A 10,437-nucleotide genomic window follows, 5' to 3' on the forward strand; every position below is an offset into this window, starting at 1 on the left:
CTGAATGACCCTTTCTTAAAGGCAGCGTTGTGCGACTATAGGCTATACTGCAAGAATTCACACGATATAAAAACTCCAAGTATGGATACTTGAAAAGCTCGTGAAATCGGCGTCCGTTATTGGTCAATTTCACAGAATTCGACAATGTTTATCAATTCGCTTTCATAAAGCATGTGGTTATAATATTTGCGGTATTTTTGATGAAAACATTGTTTAGTGACATATCGTGATAAATGTGAAGGCATGTAGAGAGTATAGGTCTACTATACTTACCGTAACTAAATCGCCGTGGTATCGTAAGACAGAGTTCATTCAGAATCACGGCTGACAACTGTCTAAAATTCGTTCTTTCACTTGACCTCCTCGAGAAAGATTAACGTTCAACATTGCCGAAATGAGTACCAGATATTTCGCAAAGATTTCACAGAGACCGATGAACTGTAATGGTACTTTTCGTGAAAATATTTTAGCTGCAGTTAGAATCCGGCTGCTTTCTGAGGAAAATGGCTGCTGCCAAAATCTCAGCTACACTCTAAACTTTAGTTTGAAAACAAGAGCGCAGCAGTGCCTTTTACGCCTTTTCTGGAAAACCTTTGCTCTGATTTCTGACTATTCAAACGGGTTTGTAAACTTTCATGACTTGCTCAAGCGCTCACGTGTTCAGCATACTTCCACAGTTTTAGAGACCAAACGCTTTTAGATAGTAGAAAAGAAAGTAGCGTTGTCATAACAGCTGCGCTTCACAACATATTATAATTTCAACTGACCAACTAAAGTCGACGCATCATCCACGTGTTTTGATTTCTACTTGTACTCAAAGTAGTTTGTGTGTGTTTCGCTACTTTGAACTACACTCGAGTAGAAATTTATGGCTAACAGCATCTCAAACTGGACTGACCAACAGTAATCTACAAGATCTCACCTATCTCTTCCCATTGCTTTCAAGGTGTCATAAGTTGTACTCATAATTTCAAGTAGTTTTGACGTGTCACGAGAAACGCTACTTGTAATTGCAATTTAGTAGGAATAAATGGCATAATTTCGACTCAAACTCGATTTCTCCGATGGACCGCCGGTTTGAGAACAGTTGGTTGAATCCAAAGGATTCTCTCCGGCTTCTGAATCGCAGGTAAAACAATTGCGATATCAATGATATCGAATGGATAGGCACACATAGCTTGGCGGATATCTGCTAGCATTTACGAGCGCGATGCATGGAACAGTAGGATGTTAGGTATTGTAAAGCGAAAAGTCAGATTTCGAGATTCCACAGTATATCACGGCGGATGCATCCCGGCCCCACTCTGCTGCCTTTCCTGAAGACGCTTCATATCTCGTATCATCTGTTCTCGCTCCGTTTGATACTGAAACAAAATACGAAGTAAGACCTACACAAGCCGATGCCGATAAGGGTGTCTCGCGGTACACATACTGGTTATTTTAGCAGTGTCAAAAGACCGGGTAATGTGGTTCTTAAGCATAGGATTCCAATGGGATTCTGACTGTGTGAGCATAGAAATTTATATGTATAATATGGTGGGTCTGGAAACCACAAAATGGTTGACGGAAGTGGAATCTTATCCCTGCTTGCCAGTATTACCATGTACTACAAACTACAATTTTATTAAACCTCTATATCAGGGTCTTAAACTCAAATTTGTTCGTGGACCAATTTCCTAGTTTTTCGTGACGCCGCAGCATCAATAACAGAGGTAATCAATGCCTTTTTTAAGTAGGCCTTGTTCGACGGGACCTTTCAGAATGACATTCCACATCTATCATGAAATTGTGATTTGCTATGTAGCAATTCGGGCGTGGCACGAAAAAATCACATTTTGAAATATTTGAATAAAATTGTTGTTGTACTTGCTTTTGAGCCACACAAAATTTTTGTTTCACAGCCCTCCTCTATAAATTATGCTTCTACGTGATAAGGTGATGAGGACGAGTATTTCTTTTGCCTACACGCTTCACGCAGTGTGACCTGTCGCGGGCGTATTGCTCGTGGAATCCAAATTGCGATTAACGAGTTCCAACCTGGCCGATGAGGCTGGTCAAGCGATCGCACTCGAGTCTTTTTTTGTCGTACTCTCGATGCAGCTCCTGTCTCGCTTCCCTCTCCATCTTGAAATCGTTCTCGAATATCAGGGCCTGCCGCAAGTACGAAAATCGGTCAAGTACTCCAACTTTTTCAAATTACTCAAGTGGCTGCGATTTTAACGACTACAATTTCTACTTGACACATATTTGAGTACAGCAAAGAATGGCCTAGAATACTCACTTTTCTACTCAAAAATCACTACTACTACTTGCAGTCGAGCCATGATGTTACTTCAAACTCTACTTGAGTACCACCAATGAGTACTTTTGACCCCTATGCATGATAGCTCAGCAGTTACACAGAAATTTCGAACACCCATTACCCAAGCCCAACACACAGAGGTGTAGAAATAACACTCCCACCTGCTGCTTAAAAATAATAACGCTGCTGTCGGGGTCGCAATTCTGGAGCTTCCTGTTCAACTCTGCCGCTTCCTCCGATTTCTTTTTGAGCGATTCCTCGGCGCACAAGTACTGCGCGTAAATCTGATCCAGCTTCACCCTGTTGTCTTTCAGCTCCAACGTCAGCCCGCCTTTCGCCAGCTGCAGCTCGTTGCACAGGCCTACCATTTGGTCTAGGCTTTTCTCTTTCTCTTTCCTGGCGTCCTCGGCTTTGCCGAGCTTGTCTTGGAGCGATTCGAAGTGTTCCTGAAAAGGAGATGCGCGGAATAGTACAGGAATTTTGACACCAGGTAACAATTTGCACGGATTGACACAAAAGTTACAACCAAGACTGTTTTAAACACGTTTCGACTGGGCGGCACTGTGCATAAGAGAATTGAAGATCTTCTTGTAGGTATAGGACTTCAATATACATTTGATCAATCCATCCATGTTGAAATGAACCGGAATATTTTCGGCCGACACTCGTCAGGGGTAATCGTCAGCAACTAGTAAAGAATTGGAAAGTACATTGTATATCAACGTGGTCATATTGTGACGATTACCCCTGACCAGTGCCAGCCGAAAATAATGGGTTTATTTCAATATGATTATATTATAGAAAATAAGCTTTCATTAGTTGTATTTTGTAGAGCAGTGGTTCTCAACCTTTTTGTCTTCGCGGACCCCTGAAGTTTTAGTTCAAATTTAGATCGTGCAATAACCATGTGCAAATGATATCTGTTCTTCTTGAAAAAAATTATGTAGTATATCCAATATCCATGCAGAAATAGGGTTGACTATTACTATTTCGAAGTGAATTTTGCAACTGCATTTCTTGAAAACCGTAGTCGTGTGTTGAAAATCCGTGCTTACGATTTCATTTGAACAACTGTCGGAAATCCATTTCCATAAAGATAGGTGGTGGCGAATGTAATAATAATGCGTAACGCTTCCGACGACACATTTGGGTGTGATCGCAACAAATATGGCACCAAAACTATTTTTAATGTATAACGTTATGCATGGTCATTTCTATCCAGCAGCTCATCTTGAAGTTATTATGGGAAAATGGTCATGTAATGTAGCTTACATCACAGGAGAAATGGATTTTTTTTAACGATTTCGAGGTCACCGTTATTGACTTTACTAATCCAACATTTTATTTTTTCCACAATTCCCAACAAAATGTCTCTAAAATGCAAAATTGAATAGTACATTCATATTGAAATAAACCTGAATGCTTTCGGCTGACACTCGTCGGGGGTAATCGCCAGCAACTAGTAGAGAATTGGAAAGAACATTGTATATCAACAATCGTATCACAAAATATGACGTCACCAGCATGAAATTTTGAATGAGAGAGCGTTCAATCTACTATTTTCAGGTGGTACACGAACTCCTTTTGTTGACAGAGTTTGGGCTGGCGTATTTTGATAAAAGTCGACTCCAAGGCACACAAATGGAAGTGTGAACGGCCCCCTCCCAACGAGGCGAAATCTGTCGTCATGCTGGTGACGTCATATTTTGTGATACGATTGTTGATTTTACTGATTAAAAAAATACAAATTAGGTGATCAATTATTTTGTAAATTCAAAGGCTTCGCGGACCCCCTGAAAATGCTTCGCGGAACCCTGGTTAAGAACCACCGTTGTAGAGCAATAGTTCTTAACCGGGGTTCAAGGAGCCAGTAGAGTTGACAAGAAATTGCGACTCGAGTTATTACAACCCCGAGGGAAGCACATCTGAAATGAAGCACATAATCTGGAGAGGTCAGCGTCACAATCGGGATGATTTCATAAGAGACCTGAAACGTACATTTTTCTCCCGCAGCAATTTATCTTTGGCTTCCAGGCTCTTGCTCAAGTCCAGAATCCTCATCTCATTTTCTTGTGATCTAGAAGCAATAGAAGAAATGCAAGATAATTCCCTCTCGCGTAGGTGGCATTGGGGCATGCGCCCATCTTACCGCGACTGTAGAACTTTAATAGACTCTTCTTTACTTTCCAACAGTCCCTTCTGTTCCTCGGCGTCTTTGAGCAGCATTGTCGTTTGTTTTCGCAATGTTTCGATCGTTTCCTGGAGGAAAAGGCCCGGAGCTTTATTGGTAAATAAAAGTAAGAGGAGCCAATATCCGATAATACGAAGGAAGCGGCAAGGATTCAAACACGTAATATCAAGAGAATAGCATGTTTCTAAATGAACCCGAATATTTTCAAAATGCAATAATCAAGTGTGTGCAAACAGGACTAAAATATCTAGGACATCTAAAATTGAGCTCAAGCTATTTCTTCGCCCCGATTTTTCAAAATTTGATGCCAGCGATGTCATATTTGCTGATAGGATTGATGATATACAACGTTCTTTCCAATTCTCTACTATTGCTGACGATCACCCCTGATGAGTGTCAGTAGGCGATCAGTATTCAATTGTATATCGAAGTTCTGTACCTCCAAGAAGCTCTTCAAACATCACGACAATAATCGCACCCTGGTTCCAGGGTTGTAACGATTCGAGTCATGACTCGATTTGACGCGATTCAATTTTTGTTTTGACTCGACTTGTACTCGAGTCATTGCGCATGACTCGAACCAAGTCATATGACTTGACACTAGGACGACCAGGACAGACATTTCATTTCTTCATTCCAGAACTTCGAAGAATAGTAAAGTTACCACGTTATTGGTACTTTGCCTATCAGTCCTGATACTTGGAAAATTACGATATTAGGAATGTGAGGCATAATATCACTCGAGCAGAGTTGAAAGAAGTGGATTGAACTGAAAACTGAACGTAATGACTTGACTCGAGTCAAAATTATAAAAGTGAGATTGACTTGTGGCTCGCAACCTCGTGACTTGGTCACAACCCCGTTCAAACCCTTCCGAGACCCAACCCCCACAAATTCTTTGTCACATCACAACGAATATCCTTTCAAACATTGAAACTGATACCTGGCCTCTGGAGGTGGTCAGCACCGAAGTTTATCCACTTTTTGAGTTTTTTTCAAATAGGTTTTACTGACTTGCACTGCTTAATTAAGCGGTTATGTTTTTTTAGACCACACCCATTTCCTTTCTACACTTTGGATTTTGTAAAATAGAAAAGTAGATATGACTGAAATTATCATAACAGCCAGGCAAAAATAGCCCCATTCCCACGGCAACAGGCTTTTTTTTACAATAAATGCAGTTATTTCTAGTGACATCATGTAGTTATTTTGCTATAAGTATGCAATTCCTCGACCCAACCTACTTTAATAAACTACTCGCTTGGGCACCGATCGGGTACAGTGAATTCTCGTCACCTAACCCCGATTGTGTTCACCGCAGTTTGATGCAAAAACAGCCGATTTGCCTCCAATACTCACCTCAAGTTCTGTTTTAAGTTTATGGTGATCCACCTGAGCTTGATAATTCCTAAACAAAAAAATATTTTCACAAAGAATACTCGAACAGCGCTGCGTAGTCTCATATTTATTATTTCTATATTTAGACTTCCGTTTGAACACAGGTTTAAACACACTGTTGGGCCACCGAAGTTTTCTCTGTCCACCCAATATTTCAAAGATGGACGTATTTAAGAATTAGGAACTATTTGATTTGTTTCAACTATGAATTTCTCTGTGCATCAGAATCCTTCAACTACTGTTTTTCAGATCTCAAATTTTCAGCTAACCAGAAGTTGTGATAACTTATCACTGATAAGTTATGTTGCTGTTGCACATGCAGCTGATTAGTAATTCCAATTTTCGATCTCATACGGAGTATTTTACACCAATCCTACGAACATGCCTGATCGCATGAACGCAAGAGCTGTCAGAGAATGGTTCATTATAACATTGTTAACAAGTAGCACATTTTCTGCAGGGATAAATTTAGAGTTCATGATTTATGAATGGATGTTTGACATGTTATTAACATGAAATAAAATCCTAAACACTTCCCAGTACCATTACATAGCCTACGTTACAATATCAGTAAACTTTAATGTCAAAGTGTGAGCATATTCACAATATATTACCAATATGGGCAGAGATAATGATATTAAAACACAATGACAATAATTCATTGGTAGTTGGTATGGTCGACCATCCCATTTGATGTCACAAATATTTTGTTGCAACTTTTCTGAATTGCTGTCGTGATTTTGGGGACGGTAAGGATCTGATCCTAAGCTGAAAAGCTGATGCTAAGCTATGAAACAGCTACAAAAACTGAATAAAAAAATGACTAACGTATTTTCCTGTTCCTCCTTGAGCTGCAAAATGTAGTTATGCCACTCTGCTTCCCGTGCCTGAAATTACAATTCACCAAATAGACCAGTTGGAAGAATAGCTTTACTGGTACAAATAGTGCCGTTAACTGCAGTTCAGTTTCAGTGGTCCCGGATTGTGTAGAGATTCAGCCATATGGTGGATTTTCAAACTTGTAACGAGAATTCGGTTAGAATTGCAGGGCTTATCTAAGCCTCATAAGATTTGCCAGGAGCTTTCGACCATGTCCGAATCATTTTGAATAAACATGTTGTCACACCCTAGGTATCAACCCTTTTTTATCTCTCGCTCAACGGCTGAGAGTATTGATCAGTGATCAATGTGCAAACTATTTATCCGTAATATCGTATATACAAACCACTAAATATATCTCATAATTTGAGAACATACGTTCCACGTATTTTGCAGCTGGGCATTGTATTGCTCCCATTCCTTTAGTTTAGCACCGTACGTTTGCATAGCTTGTTGTTTCTCTCTTTCGCATTTCTAAACGAAAAGCAATATTTGCATCAGTAACACTTGCCAGTCAGACCATCCAGCAAGTTACATGGCTTAAGCAGGAATAACATGAATTAAGTATTTCTTTCAAGTATAGTCTTCAGTTACAAATGCGCATTTACATGATGGTCAGATACTAGTCACACTTTTTATTCTAAATTTTAGTTATCAACCAGCGAGTTTTGCAATACCGTGGAATTGCTGATTTGCATCGCCCAATTGTCAACAGTGAGGTACCGTAATTTTCCAAGTATAGTACGCCCCCATGTATAATACGCACCCTTAAAATGGCATGCAAATTCTGGGAAAAAGCCTTTACCCATGTATAGTACGCACCTGCATTCGCAGCACATGAATAGCTGTGTTTTAAGACACGATGGTGTACTGTTTTGAGATGTCACTGTCGAACAATCATGTCATAACCATTGCTAATCATTATGCATATGCAATTAACGGCATTGTCTCTAAACGATAGTAGAGAGCAGCCAAAGCCTGCGAGGCTGGCGACGCGATAGTTCGGGCCAGCGACACGACGTCTTGCGCACGAGGTCTATTACAGATGCGATTGCTAATCATTGAGTAACGGTATTGCCTCTATACGATAGTAGATAGCAGCCCAAGCCTGCGAGGCCGGCGACGAGACATCTTGCGCACTAGGTCAGATACGATTGCTCAGGCCAACGGTCATGTCGTGCACACTACGCCTGTTGGAGGTGCGACTGATTACGCAAGTGATTATATTTTGCGCACATGGCCTGTCGATGAATTAGCAAGGATTGCCGCGCCCCGCGTGCAATCAATGAATGACCAAAATTTCGCTCGCGCGCAAACGGCAAACCAACTCAGCAGGGGATTGCGTGCTGTGCAGACAACTCTCGTTAATTGGCAACACGCTTTTTGCTAATTGGTAGCACATTACACTGATAATACGAATTACTGGGCACGATGGTTGAAAGTGATGCGCGATTGGAAACAAACATGAAGAAAGGTGTGATTTCAAGTGTTTATCGAGGGAGATTTTTTTCAAGCGTATTGTTCCCATGAATACTACGAACCCCCCGATTTTAGGGCAAAAAATCGTGAAAATTTTTACGGATTATACATGGAAAATTACGGTAATTGCAGTCTTTCAAATTCAGCATAAAATCCGGATTCACCGGGGGGGGGGGGGACTTACTACAGATACTGCTACCTTTACAACAAGTGGATCTAAACTAGTACAATAACGTCCCACAAGCGTTATGCTACCTGACGCCAATCCGACCCAAAAATTTGTCCGATGACAGTCAGATAAATGACTCTGAATTAGAAAATGCTGTAGTCAGAATACGGAAGAAAAAGTACCTCCAGCTGTTTTTTCAGTGAGTTTACAGTGTCTTCAAAATCTGCTTGATAATTTCCTTCTTGTGGTTTCGTTTCTTCATTACCAGGTGTTCTGGATTAAAAGCACGGCATTAAATGCAGTTAGAGTGCTTAACCATGCATGGTGACATCTCTGAGCACTGCAAATGGTATAGCACTAGTAATACCTACCAGTACACACAATACTGTTGTCCAACCAAGCTGTGACAGACGTTACCATGAGCCAGTTATATTTTCAGATCTAAAACCAGCTAATATGGTAAAATTACGTAGTGAAAGTGTTGCAAGAAAGATGGTGCGAATATAAACACCATAGTACGATTGTCATTGCATAGCATTGTACACATAGATAGTCAGCGACAAGGTACTTCTACTTTTTAGAAGTAATTTTGCCTACTGGCACAACCTACTCTTGAAAGTCATTATGTTTTAAACTATTAACAGTTTTCAGTTTTTTTGTCAATACTAGGCCTAGAGTAGTTACTTGGAAATCGATATTTCCATTTCATTCACAGCTATTCTACTTACACTCATTTGATCTATTAAATCGGTTTATGAAATTTACACATATATTTGCTAATATCAATGGCCTTATCCATTTACACAATCGATAAACTAAGCTCTAGGAGGGAGATAGAAATGTTCATTCTGTCCACTAATATATACAAATACAAGAGAGCAAGTTGTATACCAATACAGAATCAGGCTGTACTGAAGGTATTGGGAGATCATCAGGTAAACTACAGCCTATAGGTTAGGCTGGCTGAACTACTAAGGTTAAAACTGAGTTTACTGACATAGATAGCCTTTCCATGTTCCGTTCCGATAGTTCTCTGGTGAGATTCCATTTGTCGACCTTCAGATTCGTTATGGTTCTTTGGGAATCCTAAATACGAATTTTCAGAATGCTAACTGAAGCATAATAGCTATCGTGTCAACAAGAAATGTATTTACCTCGTAAGCTTTTTTAAGCCTTTTACACGAGTCCTTTAATCTGCAGTAAAAATTCGCGACGCGATTGTGATCATTTTGTAACTCCAATGATGATTTTCTGAAAACAACAGAATTTTACACGAAATTACACTTTCCTAACATAAAAATAACATATTTTTAAATGCATGTAAATTCTGTTACAAAATAGATTGGTTGCTTTTCGAAAAAAACACGAATCTTACCTTAATAAAGTCTGCAAGTAATTATTATGACGAACCAATTCTAGCACTTGATTCTGATGAACAGGTTGAGTGGGTGGAAACAGGTTTACGTCTGTCTGCACGATCTAGAAAAAATAGAGGAAAAATCATAAAAATGTAGCGATGATGAATTAATTTGTATAATCACATCTTTGTCCAAATCTCTCTATTACGTAAAACGGAAAAAACTGACACACATTGCAGTGCACAAATACGAAAACGCAGAAAGAACAAATCAGTAGAATTCGTCAATGACCCTCACAACTATTGTCAGAATATAAAGCAGCGAAATGATTTCCGAAAGAAATATATACCAGTTATATGCTGTAAACTGAGTATACATTTATACTAAAATACCTCATCGTCATCTGACACCGAATCGTAGTCAACTTCTGATTCCTCTGATTGTGACATACCGGCGTCGGGTACGAAATAATAATAATAATTCTAAAAACTATTACGAAGGAAGATATCTTTATTCATCAATGCTGCGTACCCGAAATACTTCAAATGTAGTATATATATGTCGTATTTGGGTACAGGTATACGAGCAGGCATCCATAAAACGCTGACAATTTGAAATTGCGGAAAAAGCGAAATTCGTGATTTCCAAAATTCTGGAATAG

General features: G+C 39.7%; 1 protein-coding gene across 1 annotated transcript; it reads right to left on the reverse strand.

Moving 5' to 3' along the window:
* Positions 1 to 939: 939 nt before the first annotated feature.
* LOC145455907 (uncharacterized) lies at positions 940 to 10,405 on the reverse strand. Its single transcript, XM_080333938.1, has 13 exons — positions 10,169 to 10,405; positions 9,794 to 9,897; positions 9,573 to 9,669; positions 9,416 to 9,504; positions 8,601 to 8,691; positions 7,149 to 7,244; positions 6,720 to 6,778; positions 5,853 to 5,901; positions 4,452 to 4,561; positions 4,301 to 4,379; positions 2,464 to 2,748; positions 2,038 to 2,151; positions 940 to 1,364 (listed from the first exon to the last, which is right to left on the reverse strand). The coding sequence occupies exons 1-13, from the start codon at positions 10,223 to 10,225 to the stop codon at positions 1,278 to 1,280; spliced, it is 1,317 nt and encodes a 438-aa protein (XP_080190064.1). The 5' UTR covers positions 10,226 to 10,405; the 3' UTR covers positions 940 to 1,277.
* Between the last annotated feature and the right edge of the window lie 32 nt (positions 10,406 to 10,437).

The sequence above is a fragment of the Botryllus schlosseri genome, chromosome 14 (assembly GCF_051294905.1).
Source record: "Botryllus schlosseri isolate E-star chromosome 14, Bs_hap1, whole genome shotgun sequence".
In the NCBI taxonomy this organism is placed as follows: Eukaryota; Metazoa; Chordata; class Ascidiacea; order Stolidobranchia; family Styelidae; genus Botryllus; species Botryllus schlosseri.

What these genes read in the sequence shown, in the direction of transcription:
- LOC145455907 (XM_080333938.1), bottom strand. Translation starts at nt 10,225, where the DNA reads ATGTCACAATCAGAGGAATCAGAAGTTGACTACGATTCGGTGTCAGAT. An exon ending in CGGTGTCAGATGACGATGAG is followed by an intron (nt 9,898 to 10,168) that starts GTATTTTAGTAT and finishes TATTTTTTCTAG; the next exon opens with ATCGTGCAGACAGACGTAAA. An exon ending in AAGGAGGAACAGGAAAATAC is followed by an intron (nt 5,902 to 6,719) that starts GTTAGTCATTTT and finishes TTTTTTGTTTAG; the next exon opens with GAATTATCAAGCTCAGGTGG.